General features: G+C 47.9%; 1 protein-coding gene across 1 annotated transcript in view; it reads left to right on the top strand.

Annotated features, from left to right (window-relative positions):
• WNT7A (Wnt family member 7A) overlaps positions 1–19670 on the top strand; it is a 66315-nt gene that overhangs the window by 12790 nt on the left and 33855 nt on the right. The window contains exon 3 of the mRNA XM_037037607.1: positions 14835–15106. Within this exon, the coding sequence (XP_036893502.1) occupies positions 14835–15106 (272 nt within the window). The remainder of the gene's footprint in view (positions 1–14834; positions 15107–19670) is intronic.

The raw sequence follows: 19670 nt of genomic DNA on the forward strand, positions 1-19670 counted from the left end.
TCCACAACCACCTCCTGGTTCAGACCTCCATCTTTAGAAAGTTGTTGCCCAGACAACTCCATCAGCCTCCTAATATACTCTCGCCTCCTCCGTCCACATGGCCATTCAGTGTGGCATCTTTCCCACATTGCTCTGATCATGACACCCCTGTGTAAAACCCTCCCGTGGTTTCTTATTGCTCTGGGAATAAAATACTGACAAGCCCCCCCGGCCCTTTACCCTTACAGACTTCTGTGACTTTCATGCCAACCCTATCTCCACCCCAGTCCTGCTGGCCTTCTTCTGAACCTTAAGCATGTGAAACTGCTTTCAACCTCAGGGCCTTTGCCCTGGCTGTTTCCTCTGCCTGGGTACCCTTCTGTTCTTCCATTCTGGGATCACATGTCACCCACCCCAAGAGAAGCTTCATGACTCTCCTGTGGAGGGGAGATGCCCATCCCTATCCATCCTTTACTTCCCTATTTCTTCCTATCACTTCACTACTTTAGGGTATAATCTTGATCTATTCATTCATTCTGCAGTGCTTTGTGGAATGATTCAGCCCTGAAGCCACCTGCTTGGTTCTTTTCCCAGCCAAAGACCTTGACCAAATGGCCATGATAACAGTGCCTATCTCCTAGGTGTGAGAGGAGGAGATTACTTATTCCCTGTGAGGCACTCAGAACTGTGCCTGGCACACTGCACATGCACCGTAAAACATAGTTCTTATCATCTGTCTCTTGGGCAGAAGGTATGTCTTTGAGGGAGCAAAACCCTCTGATACAGTGCCTGCCACCTAGGGCATATTCACCACAGGCTCAGTGGGTGTGGGGACAGACCCTTACCCTAGTTCCTTCTGGAGTATAAGGAGGAGCAGAAGAATGGCAGGGAGAAGCTACTGAGTGATGGTAGGGAGCCTGCCCACCCAGCATTATGCAGGTCTCCACTCAAATGTTGCTTCCTCCAGAAGGCCTTCCTTGACCATCTGGCCTGAGAACACCCCTACCCCCACGCCAGCAGCTCCCCCAGTGTGCTGCTTTTACAGTACTTACCTCTTTCAGGGTGACTTTTCTTACTTTGTAATAATGCATCCAGCATCAGTCTTCATACCCGACATGGGGAAGTTCATGGAGCCAGGGACTGTCAGTCATATTCTCCTGGCACACAGTAGGTGCTCAGGAAACACATGAGGAAGTCCACGACTGCCAGGCAGTGCAGCTCCTCTCTGCCCAACGTGTTAACAGTTGTTCTGAGCCCTGGGTGGCACTTCACACACAGGTAACACACTGTTCACTCTGTTCTCTCTGTTGTGTGATTGAAGACTTCATTCTTGACCCAAATACAAGATTGAACATTCAATCCTGCACATTTTTATGTTCATCCACTTTAGCCCAGCGTTGTGTTAGCTCAACCTTCCATTCTAGATTGCCTTCCAGTGGGATAAAAATGTTGACTAAGTTGAGGCCTAGGGAAGACCCCTCCCGGTGGCATGACTCAAGAGACTCTGTTCTCAGGATCTGTTCGGCAGAACACTAGTCTCCACTCCCTCAACCCCCACCAGCTTCTCTGGGAAAATAGAGGGGAGGGCTCCTGGAATGATAAATTTGTGAACTCAGAGCACTGCACTTCCTGCTAAGAGCCAGAGTTTCCACCAGCAAATTAAAGGTTCTGAAAAGGCCTGCAGACAAGAGCAGCTTCCCCTGGAGGGTCCACTCCTCTCTGACCTTGGACTCAGTGACACTGGTGGAGCTGCTCTTCAGAGGCACCCGCATCAGGAAGCACTGTGCTGGAGACCTTCACAGGGTGACCATGCTTATCGTGTGGGTTTTGCACTAATCAGAATCCACCAGCGTATATTCACTCACCCTCAAGCCCGACATCTTTCCCCAAGTCTACAACAGAGGCGCCTGCTGGCTTCTGGCATTGCTGTGGATGACGAAATGTAATTCTAGTCAGCATTACCCTTGAAAGTCCTTTCAATACGCCACAACATTCAGAATACCTGGTTTTGTATACAAGTATAGTAAAACATTCATGTGGTTGTATAAGGTTTGTGCAGTGATGTAGAGAATGAAGAGCACACATCCAAAATATACATATAGTATTTTTTTTTTTAGTTTTTTAGATTCTACATATAGTGAGATCATATGGTATTTGTCTTTCTCTGACTTATCTCACTTAACATGATGTCCTCAAAGTCCACCTATGTTGCCAAATGGCAAGATTTCATTCTTTTTTTTATGGCTGAATAACATCCCATTGTTTACACGCACCACCTCTTCTTTATCTGTTCCTTCAACTTCGGTTGTTTCCATGTCTTGGCTGGTGTGAATAATGCGACCGGCAACATGGGAGTGTAGACTTCTCTTCAAGACAGTGATTTCATTGTCTCCAGATATATGCCCAGAGCGGGAGCTTTTGGACATAGGGTGATTCTACTTTTAATTTTTTGAGAAACCTCCATACTCTTTTCCATAGCGGGTGCACCAATTTATATTCCCACACATACAGTATTTTAATTTATCTTTCCCTACGTGCATTTTCCTGAATTTGTATAAATTAATGTTCGTGGGATCACACACCATGTCCCCCTCCCCTGTGTGCCCACCCATTTATTTATTTATCTGTCTGTCCCACAGATATTAACTAGAGTCTTCTGAGTGGTAAACAGCGGATGAATCCCCCGGGGCCGACGGACTAGTGGGGCAGACCACCCAGTCAGGGCTGCGGTATGCTCTGGGATCTGGTAGAAGAGAAGAGGGCGCTGGGTGGATGAGCAGGTGGACTGGAGCATGGAAGGCTGCCTGCAGGGCTCAACTGGAAGGGGCTGGCCCACAACCCAGGAGAGGAAGTGGGCGACCTGGGACGAGCTGCCAAGGAAAGTTCCTAGGTGTGACTCAGCCAGGAGCCAGGGGTCCAGAGTCACTGGGCCCCTGCACTGCAGGGTGTGGTGTCGGAAAGGCAGAAGGAGGCTGGTGATAGAGGAGGGGACAGTCAAGCTGTAGGGTTTTATGTTCAAGACTCGGGGGTTGCCCGAGAGGTGAAATGTTGGAAGAGTTTCTCTCCTCTATCTCAGGCAAGGACAGGAAGTGGGAAGATAATAAAATTCTTAGCGCATATAGAGATTTGCTCTATCTCTGGCATTATTGTCAACAAAGAAATGGTGATTTCCTGATGTGTGCTCCTGGGGACAGCTGCGTTCTTTCCCAAATACTCATGACCTCCTGTTTGGTGCTTCCCTGTCAGAATTTTTCCAGGGATGGGCACAGATGACCCAGGATTCAGCTCTGGGGGCCCCCCTCCTCTACAGACTGGGTAACTGTGGTACATTTCTGGGTTTCTTCTGCTGTCACGTTTGTCACCATTTCTCCTCTGGAGCAGTCACTTCAGCAGTTCCCCTCTCTCTGCCTTGGGTGGGTGGCTGGCCTAGGATCCGTAGTCTGGGAATCTACATGCCGTGCATGAATCTGTCTTTTTACCTCTCTGGGGCTCTGAAAGTGGATGGAGTACACGTCTGGTGAGCTAAGGACTGCTCAGAGGGATGGATTGGAAGACCTTTCCCGTGAGAGAGACAGAAGCGAGGGACAAGGCCAGCCCCACAGTCTTTCTGCCACTAACAATGTGCTATCCTGCCTGAGCAAAGACCTTTCCTTTTCCTATTCTTGTCTCGCACACTGCCAACAAAGGACATTTTCTCTCATTTGCATTTTTGCAAGCCTGATACTATCCTGGGTTTTATTTTTGTCCTGATGCTATTTTTGAGATAAGTCCAGTTTTCATGTGGTGGACAGACAGATAGACAGACACACACACATAGACACTTTTACATCCACAGACATTCATTCATTCAACTCTTGAGGCTTTGCAGATAAATAATCCAGGTAACCACAGCCTAGTGGGAAGAGACTGATCATTTAACTCAACACAAAATAAGAATGGCTAATGTGCTGGGCCACGAGCAGAGGGAGGGAACTCAGGAAGGTCTCTTAGAAAAGGGACACTGGATCTTCATCTTGATGGGTATGGCTAACCAATAATGCACCTAATAAGAGCTACTGCTGACCTGGCTGGTGTAGCTCAGTGGATTCAGCACAGGCCTGCAAACCAAAGGGTCACTGGTTCGATTCCCAGTCAGGGCACATGCCTGGGTTGCAGGCCAGTAGGGGAGGCATGAGAGGCAACCACAAATTGATGTTTCTCTCCCTTTCTTTCTCCCTCCCTTCCCTTCTCTCTAAAAATAAATAAATAAAATCTTTTTTAAAAAAGAGCTACTGCTTATTAATCCTGTATCAGGTATTGTATGGGCATGTCTTATGCCTTGGTTTATTTACTCCCTTTAGGAGGCAGATATTATTCCCATTTTACAAATGAGGAAACTGAGGCCTTGAGAAGTCATTTAATTTACTCAAGATGCAGCCACTGGAAAGTGGAGCCAGGATGTGAACCCAGGTCTATCAGCCTACGGGGCTCTGCTTTGAAACCACTGGGCTAAATTTTTGCTTTCAAGTAGATGGGAGAGGAAGGGCATTTCTAGGCTGAAGGAACAAAATGTGCAAAGGCACGGAGGCAGGAAGAAGCAGGTGTTGATCCTTGATGGGAGGTCAGCAGAGCTCTCTGCCTTGCCTGGTGGGAAGAGAGACCCTTGGATGGGTCCCAGGTAGGAGGGAAGGTTAAAGAGTGGGGGCCCGCATGTGCCCCTCCCCTAGGTCCCATCTCTGGTGGCCTGTTGCCTTAACCAGGCTCAGTCCAAACACATATTCCCTGCACCCCCAATTTTCCTGATTGTTCTTTGAGAGGCTCTCTAGTTCCTTTAGATGGAGACAGCCAGATGTGGCATTCTGAGCCCAGGAGGGCTGTGAGTTGTCCTGCCACTGGGTTGGCAAAAGCAACCTTTTTCCATCTGTATATTTTCCAAATGATCATATATTTCAGCTTGTGTCACTGCAGATTGCTCACTCTCTGACCCATTGGCTTTAAATAGAAAAAGAAAAAAAATACAATGCACTTTGTGGTTTCCAGTAAGATACCGTAAATACACCCAGATAATATTCCGGTGCAAACCACTTACAGTGGCTGCACAGGGTGGTGCAGTGGAATCTTTCGGGCAGGCCTGGACATCAGTTTATTTCCTCTGTACCCGCCAGGATTGTTATGGAGCTGGAATGTGTGGAGGGCGTCAGTTGGGTTCCTCATTTTCATCTCGGAGATAATGTGGATCTAGAGGCCTGCGCTTTTTACACAGGAGTTTTGTTAAATCTTCAGGGCAATCTGGAAGTGCCCCTTCGGTGGTTCCCATTTCAAAGACGGGGAAGCTAAGACTCAAGCGAGGCAGAATCCTTGCTCAGGGGCATCCAGATTAATAAGGAGCAGAGAGGAGGGACTGACAAGTTCCATTTTATCGGAGTTATGAGCTGAAGCCGCCTGAGTTTCTGGGTGGAAATTTTACTCGGAGATAGGGGTGAGTTGAGAGTTAAGAAGGATGTGGTGGAGATGAGGGTGGGGGTTCCAATGCCCCTGGTCTCACTGAGTCACTGGAGACTTTGGGCAAGTCTCCTGACCTCCTTGAACCTGTTGTCCCAGGAGGAATCATGGGCCTTGTGTCTGTGGCTCTGGGAGTCTACTCTCTGACTCTAGGGACACGGGGGCTTCTCCCAAGGGCAGGATGGTAGGAGCCATCAGGACCTGCCACTGCCTTCTCTATAGCTTCAGCTACCCCCACAGCCCCTAGCTCACGTGCTCCCATCACAGGCTACACCACATCAGTGGCCATCGTCAAACAGTTTGCCCTGAGCCCAGAGCCCTCTCTCCCTGCACAGAGAGCCTTATCGCTGGCTCCTCTGTGGTCAGAAGTTACCACACCAGATACCCACTACTCAGACACTGTCCTATTCTGCATTCTTCAGAGCCCTCAGCTGCTGCTGAGTGATTTGATCTCTCTGTCTGGCCCCCATGAAGTCAAGGCATGTCTAAATCCCTCCAAAGGTGGGGGCTGGCTTTGCTGCAGGTTCTTCCTCTGCTCATGGGCATGAGGTAAGAGGTGGATGATCAGGGCAGAGGAGGCGTGGGTCTGCTCCTAGAGGGCATGTGATCAGTGATGGCCAAGTGCAGTGTCTGCTGCTCACTGGCCCCCTGGGGTAGATCCAGGGAAGAGTCGGGGCTGGGGTCGGTAAGACTGGAGTGGATATCATGTTCTTGAGGGAGAGAGTAGCTCAAAGGCTGAAGTTGGGCTGACCAAGTTAGAGTCCTTGCAGGTTACATCACCTCTCTGGGCCTCAATTTCTGCATCTGTGAAATGTAGACAATAATGGCCCATACCTCATAGCTCTGCTGCAGGTTGAAGTGAGTTGATCTACACTGAATGCTTAGAACAGAGTCTGGTAAATAGTAAACAATTTTATGACTTTGCTATGCTTATTATGAACTGCGTGCCATTGGGTGTATTGTCTCACTGCGTTTCTGCAACAATAAAACCTATGTCTTTGAACCGTCCTTGCAGATTTATTGTAAAAGACAAATGAGATAGCATTCAGGAAATCACCCAACTTAGGGGGGAGGGGCATGCACAGGCTGAGGGATTGGTCCTTCTCCAAACACTGAGCATGGTCAGGGTCTGGGGGAGTCTTCTGGATTTGTTAGAGACTGTGTGTGACCTCTTATCTGCATCTCAACTCTTCCTGGGCAAGCCACCTCTCTGAGCCTCAGTTTCCCCACTAATGAAATAAGGAGCTGTTAGTCATCTTGCAGGGGGATGCAGTGAAGAAGGTGTAGATGACTGGAGGTCAATGTGGCTTCACACCCTGAGAGTCTGAGATTTTAAGATTCTGGGATCTATTGCTGCCTTTTTTCACTACCATCAAACCCTGTTCCTGGCTTAGCAAGCTTAGCTCATCAGAGTTGATGGGGTCTTCAAAATTATTAATTGATAAGTCTTAACTACTAGTGACTAAGTGGCATCTCTTGACAAAAATAAAGGCGTTTTAATAAGAGTCAGTACCTTAAGCCAAAGGAATGGTAAGCAGCAAGGAGCCAGGAAGGGAGGTAGGCTAGGATTGAGGAAAGACGCTGTCAACTTGGGCCTAGAATCCCAATTCTGGCTGGTTTCTAGGTGGGTGGCCTCAGTGAAACACATTTCTTCTCAGAGCCTCAGTTTCCTCACCTATAAAATTGTGGAGACATGGTGTCTCTCCAAAGGGGCTGTTGCATGGTACCATACAGAGAGCCAAGTGTGTGATTCTGGCACACAGAGCTGTTCAACAAATGTTACTTTCTTTCCGCCCTTCTTTTTGGGGGGTGGGGATCCCCCCAAAACCAAACCCCAAGCCTCTGGCACACTCTGTGCTGACACCCCGGGGGCGGCCGTGCTAGATGGGCTGGAGCTCGTCACTACCCTGTGCCCTTGCAGAGCTGCTCTGAGCTTCAGTCGGGTTGCTCTCTTCGGGAACTCGTGAGCATGCTCTCCAAAGCACCTACACGGAAGGACTAAACAAAGGTCATATGATTCCGGTCAGTGTTTGGAGCTTTCTTTCATTTGTTCATTTATTCATTTGACAAATATTTACTGTATGCACAACAGGGAACATGACAAAGTGCTTGCCTTCAAGGAAATTCTATTCTAGAGGGGCAATGGAGGTGGCAGGTATGGTGGGAGAAACAGACAGCAAACAAATAAGTCTAAAATAGAAGGAAGGTTATGGAGAAGCCTCTCTCTGTACCTTCTAAGAGTGCTTGTAATTCATCAAATGTGTGTTCTATGTCTCTGAAATGTGCCATTGGTACTTTAATAGGGATTGTGTTGGATCTATAAATTGCTTTGGGTACTATGGACATTTTGATGATGTTAGTTCTTCCAATCCATGAACACGGTATATGTTTCCATTTGTTTGTGTTCTTCCTTGATTTCTTTCTTCAGTGTTGCGTACTTTTCTGGGTACAGGCCTTTTACCTCCTTGGTAAGGTTTATTCCTAGGTACTTTATTTTTCTTGTTGCCATAGCAAATGGGATTTTTTCCCTTGATTTCTGAATCTGATCTTTCTTTCTTGGAGAGAAAGATGTCTTTGATTTCTGAATATTGACTTTGAACCCTGCTGTTTTACCAAATTCAGTTATTAGGTTGAGTAATTTTTTGGTGGAGTCTATAGGATTTTCTCTGTATACTGTGATATCATCTGCAAACAGTGACAGTTTTAGTTCCTCCTTTCCAATCTGGATGCCTTTTATATCTCTTTTCTGTCTTATCGCTGTGGTTAGGACTTCCAATACTGTGTTGAGTAGAAGTGCTGAAAGCAGACATCCTTGTCTTGTTCCTGATCTTAGTGGAAAAGCTTTTAGTTTTTGCCTATTGAATGTGATGTTGGCTATAGGTGTCTCATATATGGCCTTTATCATGTTGAGGAATGATCCCTCTATTCCAACTTTGCTGAGTGTTTTAATCATAAATGGGTGCTGTACCTTACCAAATGCTTTTTCCGAATCTATTAATAGATATGATCATGTGGTTTTTGTCTTTCCTTTTCTTCATGTGATGTATTACATTTACTGATTTGGAAATGTTGTGCCATCCTTGCATCCCTGGGATGAATCCCACTTGGTCATGGTGTATGATCTTTTTAATGTGCATACTCCACTCTTGGTCTGATTAAGGGACCCATTCTCCTTTCTTGGAGTCATTTAATCCCTGGGGACAGTTTTTGTGTCTGTGTGGGTGTTAGAGGCAAAGTCTGCAGCTCAGCTCTACAGCCCACCGGTTGGGCGACCAAAGCAAGACAGACCCTTCTCTTGGCCTCAGTTTCCTCAACTGTAATTGAAGATAAATGATGATTTCTAGTTTTTACCTCACAGCTCTCTTAGAAGGAATTGTTACTGCTGTCATCAGTAGACATTGCAATAAATGTGGCCACTTTCTCATGCCAGGCTCTGTGCTAAATGCTTTACCTTGGTTAATTTTATTCTAGCCCTAAATAAGTGGGTGGCTAGTCTTTCTATTTTACAGTGGAGAAACTGGAACACAGAGAGGGTAGCAACTTGGCCAAAGTCACACAGATAGGAAGTAATGGAACAGAGAGACCCCAGCACCCATCCTGCTCTTTTTATATTTTCCATCTGACTATTCTTTTTTTCTGATATCCTTGGGGGTCGAATCTCACTGCTCACTGTCCTCTCTGGTACATTTTTACCTGTCTATTTGACACTCTGTAGCAGCCCAGTACCCTTATCTTTGTTCTCCTTCAGGGAATCACTGGCCTGGGACCAGTCTTCCCTCTTGGCTTGGGAGCCCTTGGGACATGCAGGGGAATAAATTTAAGCCTTAAATCTGCACAGAGGCAGGGATGAAGTTACAGATCCCAGGAGATTCTGGTTGCCCACACTCACTCTCTCACCTCCTCTTCTGGCCAAGTCAGCCTCATCTGCTTGTTGCCCAACTTTGTTGGGGTGGGGAGCGTATTTTTGCAGTCTACTCTCTCCCTCTCCCTCTCCCTCTCCCTGGATGTCTGTCCACTAAGTGCTCTTTTCCAATGTCCTGCTTGGTGGGTCTTGAGGCCTAGTCTCCTGACCTCATGACCTTAAATTTCAAAGCTCTCTCCTTTGCAAAGCCCAGCAATGGGAGCTCCTGGACACTCTGTTTCTGTCTGGTTAGCTCTGTCTTTACCTCATGGCCCCAGCAGGTTCCCTTGCCTTCCTGTGAGACCGGATAAGCATCGGTAGGTCTCGTGCCCCATTTCTTAAATTGGCACAACAAGCATATTTTCAGGTGTCCAGCCTGCTGAACTGTCAGACCTGTGTGCATGTCCACCCAGTGGCTTACCCCTCCAACGTGGCTCTGTTCCAGCCCTCTGTCAGGCGTGTATCACACACATATAGTTTGTAATACCAATATGGGAATGTGTGCAGAGTCAGGACACTGGTAGGTGTATGGTGGGGCTGGCATTTGAGCCCCTATTTTAACAGGGGTGCTGTGGCTAGGTGGCATGGAAGGTGGAGCAAAGTGGTCCTGGCACAGTGAAACCATCCAGTCCACAAGTGAACAGGCTTACGTGTCTGCAAGGTGGGGTGCAGGGGGATAGGGTGTGGCAAGGGGCATGCAGGTTGTTTGTGTCTTAGCAGCCCAGGTGAGGGAGGCCATGAAGTAGATGATGGGTGGGTGGGAAAGGGGTGTGTCTGAGTGTGGGTCAGAGTAACTTGAGGCTCAAAGCCACTTGGAGGTTGCCTTATGCACCTCCTCCCCCACTACTTAAGACACCTTCATCCCAAAATCTTTAAACACTTCTCCCCACCCATCATACCTGGTCAGTGCTGCTTCATTCACTTGCTCTGGGCTAAGGAGCCTTTTCAAACAGGCTGCCTGCCCTCAGTCTTATCCACCCTGGCTCTCAGAGCCAACTTGCTCACTGCTCATTGGGGTTCACATTGCACATAGGGCTTCTTGCAGACTGCCTTGGTTCATCTTCATTCTGTACAGCAGATGCTGCTGTGAACCCATTTTGCATGTATAGAGACACAGGCCCAAAGAGGCAGAGAGTGTGGGTGGCAGCAGTCCTGCATCCTGGCTAACTCAGGGCTCTTCTCCCACCCCCCCTCTTCTTCAGCACCCTCAAGCAGGGTCACGTTCAAATAGCTGGGAAGACCTGTGAGACAGCGAGTTCTCAGCATCTCCTCAGACTCCTTACTAAACCTTCCTGTTGATGTACCTGCCCTTTTCCACCCTGATTGTGAGCAGTCCTCTCCCCCCTCCCCCAGCCCCTGACTTCTGGGTTCGATCAAGGCCTGAGGATGCAGATGTGAAGGAGCCACATCCCAGCCTTCTCCAGAGATGCTCCCAGTCTAATGAGGAAGGATGGATGGACCTCTAAGTGGCAGGTGGCACGCCGCAGTAGTAATAGGGCTGGCAGAGAATACGAGCTGCTGTGTCAGGCATGTGCCAGGAGCCAGGCACAGAACTGGGAGGGGTAAAATATCTTTAACTTCTCGTTTTTATTTTTTGAATATTTAACAAGAAAAGCATTCAACCAAATTTTATGAGTTAGGATGGAATCATTTACAATAAAATAATCAACTTAAAATGTCAGTTCTTTCATGTAGGGTCAAGAAGACCAATAGTTTCCATTTATTTTTATTTTTTTTTAATTTTATTTATCCTATTACAGTTGTCCTACAGTTGTCCCACTTTCCCCCCATTGTCCTCCTCCACCCAGAGTCAATTTCCATCCATTGTCCATATCCATGGGTCCTTCATATATGTTCTTTGACTAATCCTTCATCTTCTTCTTTTTTTAAGATTTTATTTGTTTATTTTTTAGAGAAGGGAAGAGAGGGAGGAAGAGAAGTAGAGAAACATCAATGTGTGGTTGCCTCTCGCACGCCCCCTACTGTGGACTTGGCTGAAACCTAGGCATGTGCCCTTGACTGGGAATGGACGTGGTGACCCTTTGATTTCCAGGCAGGCACTCAACCAGTGAGCCGCACCAGCCAGGGCCCTGCATCTTCTTTCAGTCAGCCCCCACCTCCTTCCTGTTCTCTTACTGCTGTCAGACTGTTCCATGATTCTGTGCCTCTAGATCTATTTTGCTCATTAGATTCCACTTATAAGTGAGGTCACATGGTATTAATCCTTCACCAACTGACTTATTGTACGTAGTATAATAGTCTCCAAGTCCATCCATGCTGTTGCAAAAGGTAGGAATTCCTTCTTTTTTATTGCTGTGTAGTATTCCATCGTGCAAATATGCCACAGTTGTTTTTACCCACTCATCTACTGATGGGCACTTAAGCTAATTCCAAATCTTGGATATTGCAAATAGTACTGCTATGCACATTGGGAACCATAAATTCTTTTGAACTGGCGTTTGGGGATTCTTAGAGTATACTCCCAGCAGTGGAATTTCTGGGTTAAAAGGCAGTTCCATTTTTAGTTTTCTGAGGAAATTCCATGCTGTTTTCCACAGTGGCTGCACCAGTCTGCATCCCCACCAACAGGGCACTAGGGTTCCCTTTTCTCCAAAACCTCTCCAACCCTTGTCGTTTATTGATTTATTAATGATAGCCATTTTGTTAAGTGTGAGGTGATATCTCATTGTTGTTTTAATTTGCATCTCTCTGATGCCTAGTGATTTTGAGCATTTTTTCCTATGTCTCTGGGCCCTCTGTATGTCCTCCTTGGAGAAGTGCCTATTCAGGTCCTTTGGCCATTTTTTAATTAGATTTTTTGTTTTCCTGATGTTGGGTTGTGTATGTTCTTTATGTATTTGGGAATTTATTTTGGAGAATTAACACTTGTCTGATGTATTGTTGGCAAATATGTTCTCCCAGATTGTCGGTTCCCTTTTCATTTTAATGATGGTCCCTTTAGCTGTGCAGAAACTTTTAATTTGATGTAGTCCCATTTTTAATTTTTCCCTTTATTTTCCCTGCTCTAAGATGTGCATCAGCAAAAATATTGCTATACAAGATACCTGAAATTTTACTGCCTATGTTTTTCCATAGGATTTTTATGGTATCATGACTTATATGTAAGCCTTTTATCCGTTTTGAGTTGATTCAAGTGTATGGTGTAAGTTGGTGGTCTAGTTTCATTTTTTTGCATGTACCAGTCCAGTCCTCCCAACACTATTGAAGAGACTCCTTTGTATGCTCTTGTCTCCTTCATCAAATATTAATTGGCCATAAAGACATGGGTTTATTTCCGGGCTTTCTATCCTGTTCCATTGATCTATATGTTTGTTCTTGTGCCAGGACCAGACTGTTTTGATTACAGTGGCCTTGTAGTATAGTTTGATATCAGGTATTGTGATCCCTCCAACTTTGTTCTTCTTTCTCAAGATTGCCCAGGCTATTTGATGTCTTCTTTGGTTTCATACAAATTTGGGGGATATTTGTTCTAGACCTGTGGAATATGCCATTGGTATTTTAATAGGAATTGTACTGAATCTATAGGTTGCTTTGAGTAGTATAGATATTTTAATGAAGTTAATTCTTCCAATCCATGAACATGGGATATGCTTCCACTTATGCGTATCTTTCTCAATTTCTTTCTTCAGTGTTCTATAATTTTCTCAGTATAGGTCTTCTACTTCCTTGGTTAAATATATTCCTATGTACTTTATTATTATTTTTTGTTGCAATAGTAAATGAGACTGTTTTCTTAGTTTCTCTTTCTGATAGTTTATTATTGATATATAAAAATACAGTTTTGAATATTGATTTTTTATCTTACTACTTTGCTGAATTCATTTATTAGGTCAAGTAGTTTTTTTTGTGTGGAGCCTATAGGGTTTTCTATATACAATACCATGTTGTCTGGGAATAATGACTATTTTACTTCCTTCTTTCCAATTCGAATGCCTTTTATTTCTTCTTCTTGTCTGATTGCTATGGCTAGGACTTTCAGTGCTATGTTGAATAAGAGTGGTGAAAAGGGACACCACTGTCTTTTTTCTGATCTTAAGGGAAACACTTATTTTTTTGCCCATTGAGTATAATGTTGGCTGTAGTTTTTTCATATATGGCCTTTATTGTGTTGAGGTATGCTCCCTCTGTTCCCACTTTGCTGAGTGTTTTTTTAAAAATCATAAACAGGTGCTGGATTTTATCAAATGCTTTTTCTACATCTATTGATATGATCATGTGATTTTTGTCTGTCATTTTATGTGATGTATCACATTTATTGATTTGCAAATATTGTACTATCTTTGCATTTGTGGAATAAATCCCACTTGATTATGGTATATGACCTTTTTAAGGTATCGTTGGGTCCAGTTTGCTAATATTTTATTGAGGATTTTAGCATCTATGTTCATCAAAGATATCAGCCTGTAATTTTCTTTCTTTGTTGTGTCTTTACCTGGTTTCAAGAGTTTCCATTTAAGGCCCTGGCTGGTGTAGCTCAGTGGATTGCGCGCGGGCCTGCGAACCAGAGGATCGCGGTTCGATTCCCAGTCGGGGCACATGCCTGGGTTGTAGTCCAGTTCCCTGCTGGCCAACTCCCAGCAGGGGACACGCAAAAGGCAACCATACATTGATGTTTCTCTCCCTCTCTCCTTCCCCTCTAAAGATAAATAAATAAATAAAAGGAAAGAGTTTCCATTTAAAGAGAGAATTACAAAATTGATATTTTAGCCTAGATTTGATGGCATGGAAATACAAAAGTCATACAAGTCTCACTGAGACCTTTTCTTCCCTCCAGTGTGTAAGTTATACAATTGCTCCTTCATTCAGTACTCAGACTTTATAGAAATCACCAGTTCTACTTTGAAATATACCTACAACTTTCCTGATGACAAGAACTCTCTTAAAACCATTCTTATAGGACAAACTCTTACTGTTCTCTGTCATCTCCATGAAAAGTACTGTTGTAGAGTTTCCATTATACATCTGAGCACTGCACAGTGAGGGCTCATCACGGGCTGAAAGACCAAAGACTGAGGCTTCTGAGATTTAAGTCCCAGTCTCTGGCTCAAAGACTGTATGCAGTCTGCAGGTGGGGAAGTAATACTGCCTTGCAGTTTGTTGCCAGGTGTTGTGAACGTTGTGGCATGTAGTTTGTGCCGCTAATCTGAGTGTGGTGTGGAGTGGATGAGGATCCACAGAGAGGCCTTCGTGTGCCCTGCCCCGGAGCCTAGCAATGAGCCCACTGTCTTTCTCCTTTCCTGCCCTGTCAGCTCCCTAAGGGCATGCAGTGAGTGTGTGCAGGACATGGGCGCTCAGGCATTATCCAAGATGGAGCTTTCCTGGAGGTGAGGAATGGGTACCTGGTCGATCATTGTGGAGGCTTTGCAGTGAGCTCAGCCACCCTCTTATGGAGGCCTGTCTTCTCTCAGGATGCCCTGGACCTGACCCCAGTCTCTCCACTCTTCTCCTGCAGGGAGCCGGGAGGCTGCCTTCACATACGCCATCATAGCTGCCGGTGTGGCCCACGCCATCACAGCTGCCTGCACGCAGGGCAACCTGAGTGACTGTGGCTGTGACAAGGAGAAGCAAGGCCAGTACCACCGGGACGAGGGCTGGAAGTGGGGTGGCTGCTCTGCCGACATCCGCTACGGCATCGGTTTCGCCAAGGTCTTTGTGGATGCCCGGGAGATCAAGCAGAATGCCAGGACTCTCATGAACTTACACAATAACGAGGCAGGCCGCAAGGTAGGCAGCCAGGGAGGGGCGCTGGCAGCTCCAGCAGAGATGCTTCGAAACAGTTTATTCCTAAGGTTGGTGTCGGGTCTCCGTTAATGAGCCACAGAGCTTTGCCCTCAGCTCGGTTCTGTCGTCAGTTTGCTGCTAGTCAGGATCAGGGTATGGCATGACGCTTGTCAGTTGGAAGAGAGGTTGAATAACCGAGTCTGTTAAAGCAAATTGGATGTTACTCGGCAAGCCGGAAGTGGGGATGCATGTGAACTCTTACCTTTGGGTCCACCAGTCGGCTGCACAAGACCCTGACTGTGGGGAGGGGTTGAGATCAGTTCAGTAGGAGTCATCCCTGTGGAGCAGGGGCTGCTAACCTGGCATTGATTACCTCAGCCAAAACCTGGAGCTCAAAATAAAGGAGGTGACCATACCCTTCTTACTGCCTCCTCAGATCCTTGGAGATCTGAGCTCTTGGATTCTGAGCTCAGATTGGAGGAGAGCTAGGGGTGTTCTAGGATATTTGTAGTGGGTGTGACTGGGATAGAAAGGGGGCTGAGTGATGAATGGGAATCCGACTGTCCTAAGGCAAGGGAGCAGATGGGTTTGTAGGCCCCCAGCACAGAGTGAGGGCCCATAGGGTGAGGGGGATCCCAGAGAGGCAGGTCCAGCCAGTGTGGGGACAAGCCACAGCCATGAGATACAGTGAGTTACCAAGAAAGAAGTGAGCTCTTTATCCCAGGAAGTGTTTGGGCAGAGGCAGCTTTGCCAGGCATCTCAGAGTACCTAAGTCCATGCTTCCAAACTCCAGGAGTGCCCTGAGCTGCGGCCTGAGGTTGAGTGTGGGCTCTTAGCTGCCTTTGAAGGCTGAGGTGCTCAGAACCCATTCTGGAATCCCCAGGCCCAGAGGTGGGTTTGGTGAGGAAAAGCTCAGATGTCAGGGGAGAGCTCTGTAGAGAAGTGTCTGTGAGCCAGGTCAGACAGAGAGGGAGGGCTTATTACTGTCTGGGTACGGGGCAGTCAACTGTAGTGACAGGACTTGTTCTGACACCACTGGGGACCACAAATACAGGTGCCCAGCGGGGCTGAGCAGGAGCAAGAGTGACAAAGGCCTAGGAAACCATGCAGAAAGCTATGTTGAACCAAGGCACGCAGACAACCCACTTGACTGCAGCCATTGTTGCTGTGCAAGAATGCCAACCCCCTGTAGCCAAACATTCTGATTTTAGACTCAGGTGTTTCTGTACAATCACTTCATTTTTTAAAAAGTGTTGGTATTTCAAACTGATGGTCACCAGTAGAAAAGGCAAAAAAAAAAAAAATTCCAGAGGCTCAAACATATAAATCTACTGGCAAAGTGTGGGCTGTGAGCTCCGCCACTTGGGTGACAGATGTATTACGTGGTACAGATCTTGTCTGGTTAGAGCACGTCTGTGGGCCAAACAGCCTTCTAGCTCTGGATATTTCAGATCACTTAATTCTCAAGGCCTCTCAAAGAACAAGAGTATCATTATCCCCATTTTACAGGCAAAGAAACTGAGACACCGAGTGGTTAAGTAATGTGCTGAGGGTCCCCACAGCTAATAAGCAATGCTGGGATCAGAACCAAGCACGTCTGGTTCTCAAGCTGGCTTTCTTTGCTCACCACATGCTGTTGTGGCGTGGTGGGCAGAGGTCTGCCTGTGGGCTGGCACTGGCTGCCTGGGTGCAGATCTCAGCTTGGTCACTCATTCCTACCCTGGAAGGAAGTAGAGCTGGCAAGAGTGTCCTCAGGGCTGAGGTGAGGACTTAAGGAGACAAGGCAGGAAGGCACTTACCTCAGGGGTGGCACACGATTAGTTCGCATCACAGGGTGGCTATAATTCCGAGTGCTGAGAATGTGTCATGCAGGAAGGAGCCTGTCTGGTAAGTGGTATTGGGGAGTAGCCTGTATACCTTGGAGGGGAGCAAGGTCCCCAAACTCCAGCTGAATGGGAAGGAGTAAGCCGGCCCTTCCTCCAGTCCTCAGGTAGCCCACCTCCCACCTATTCTCTAGCCTCTGGCTGCGTTCTGTGTGTATGAGCCTCCCGGGAGTGCACGGTGAGTCAATACCTGCAGAACCACTCGTCTGGCTTGCCTCAGGGTGATGACTTGGGGTAAATTGCTGGGCCCTCCCTAGCCCTGCCTATTGAGTCCTGTGGCTGGGAGCTCCTGCCCACAGTCAGCAGGCCCTCCTCCCTTCGGGCTGTTCAGCTATTCATTTCCTCCAGGTTTCTGTAGTCAGATCACTCCTTAGGGTCACAGGCTCCCTCCTGCCCTTGAAGCTCTCAGTCCCTGGGGACAGAAAAACAGCAAGACAAGTGGCTTCTCTCTTTCAGCCTCAGTTTTCTCATCTGTGGCTACCTGGCAGGGCCACTGTGAGAATTAAAGAAGAGAATTCCTAGCCCCGGGTGAGAAAGATTCAGGTGTACATCAAGCAGGGTGGGGTTTCACAAGCCACGCAGCCCCAGGGGTGTGATGGCTGTGGCTGCCGTTCAAGGCAGCGCTAGGGTGGTGCAGATGCTGGAAGCTGTCAGATGTCGTAAGACCAACCTCAGGGGCTTCCTGCCAGAGGGGTACCCCCAAAGACAAGTGAGGTTTAGTTGGGCAGGGAAGAGAGGCGAATGCAGCCCAGGTTCGTGCGGAGAGGTAGGGTCCAAAATCCCAGAGATGGGGGCTTGGGGCAAGTTCAGGGGCCCAAACTGGCTGGTCTGTGGGTCCCCGATAAGGTAACAGCAGCTGTAGAGCCTGCAAGGTCACCTGCCAGGGCGACCACGGCAAGGGAGAGCCGTGGTCCACACATGCCCCACCCCACCCCCAAGATCTTCCTGTGGCTGCTCTTCAGGTTGCAGCTCAGATGCCCCCTCCTCAGACAAGCTTCCTTTTCCATCTTTCCTAGCATTTTCTTGGATGTCATCTTGTTCCTGGGCTTGCCACCTTCCTGCCCCACCCCACCACAGATCGTAAGCCTGAAGGGCACAGGGGACCGCACGTGTCTCATTCACAGCTGCACCCCCAAGGCTGGCATGCAGAGTTGCTCTGTATATGTAAAGAGTGAATGGTTTTGTACCTTACGGTCACTGGGGAACCACTGATGGTTCAGGAACAGGGAAGGCATAGAGAGGCCCTGGGTGGGGGAGGGGGTGAAGACTGAGTGCGGGCCAGGCTCTCCCGGCCTGGGGAAACCAGCTGAGTGCCTCACCCTGACCTGCCCAACTCCATTCTGGTTTGTGCGGATGCTTGTGGGTGGCTTCCTAGACAGCAGTTCAACCAGAGCCAAGAGCTGGAATCTGGGACTCCCCGACATGCAGAAGACAAGGCCTGGCCGGCTGTACTGCTGGCCTTTTTGTGGTGTGGGGTCCCCACTGGCCCTCAGACACCCAGGGTAGTGGCCATACTGCTCAGCCAGATCACAGCAGGAAGGTGGTCTCCCAGCCTGGCCCTCTCTGCTACAGAGCACCCTGAAGACCCAGACGCCTATCCAAGTGGCCAGGAGCAAGGAAAGCCACTTAGCCTGGGGTATATAAGGCTTAGAGTGTATCAGTTCAGAGTCCCATCTCTACTTGGAGCCTCAGTCTCCCCATCTGTCAAATGAGGACTATAGCCCTCAGTTTGCTCTGGATCCCAGGTGCTGGTCAGGGCAAGGTGAGGGCATACACAGAAGCCCCCCCTGGGCTCATGCTGTGTGCCATTTATTTGAAGGCATGGGCCACCACCCCAGAACGTCCCCCACAGTAGGCTTCCATGGGCCCCACGCACTCCCACAGTAGAGGTGGGGAACCGGCAGGAGAAAAGAGGCCAGCCCGCAGCCACTCCTAGCTGAGCGTCTTGGAAAGGATCACAGATGTGTTTATCACTGGCTCCCTCACTCCGGCTGTGCGGAGACAAGACTCAACCTGACCACAGGCTCTGGGGCTTGTTGGCAGCTGGTGTGAGAAAAGGAGGAGGCAGGAGGAGTCGGGTGGGGGGCGGCGGTGCCGCATGTGTGCGGAGGGACAGAGGTGGTGGCAGGCCCAGTGGGGGGAAACCTGAAGCAGCCCACCAACTTGTCTCCCAGATGGGGGAGAATAAATGCTGTGGGCACATCCTGCCATCACAGGTCTCCAGTTTCCTCGGGCAGAACCAGGTGCCGGTCTGTGGAAGCAGGCCACAGGGCTGGGGAGGTGGGACACCTCTGTGGGCCCACCAGCCTTTCCTCCCCTCATTGTCTCATGTGATTGTGAGGTCCGTGGGGTCAAATCAGAATGACTAGGTGAGAAGATAGAAATTATAGTCTTTCCCTATTGAAAGTTTAGGGCCATAATGTTTTTGGATTGAGATCACAGAGATCACAGACTGTTCAGGTTGGGAAAGTGGAATATTAGGTTCACATTCCCACATGTGGGATTTGGAATCCTAGGGTCTTTGGTAGGGAGGGAGAGAGACCTCAGAAGTGTCGAGTCAAAAACATTGGATGGTAGAATCACTGTGGCTTTGAATGACTTCTTTCCAGGCTTTTTGGCAGTGGGGAGATGAGCAAACCATGATTCTTGCCCTCAGGGTACTCATCTAGTGAAAGAGTCAGATA

The sequence above is a fragment of the Sturnira hondurensis genome, unplaced genomic scaffold (genome assembly GCF_014824575.4).
Source record: "Sturnira hondurensis isolate 20B ecotype Veracruz unplaced genomic scaffold, ASM1482457v3 Scaffold0023357, whole genome shotgun sequence".
Lineage (NCBI taxonomy): Eukaryota > Metazoa > Chordata > Mammalia > Chiroptera > Phyllostomidae > Sturnira > Sturnira hondurensis.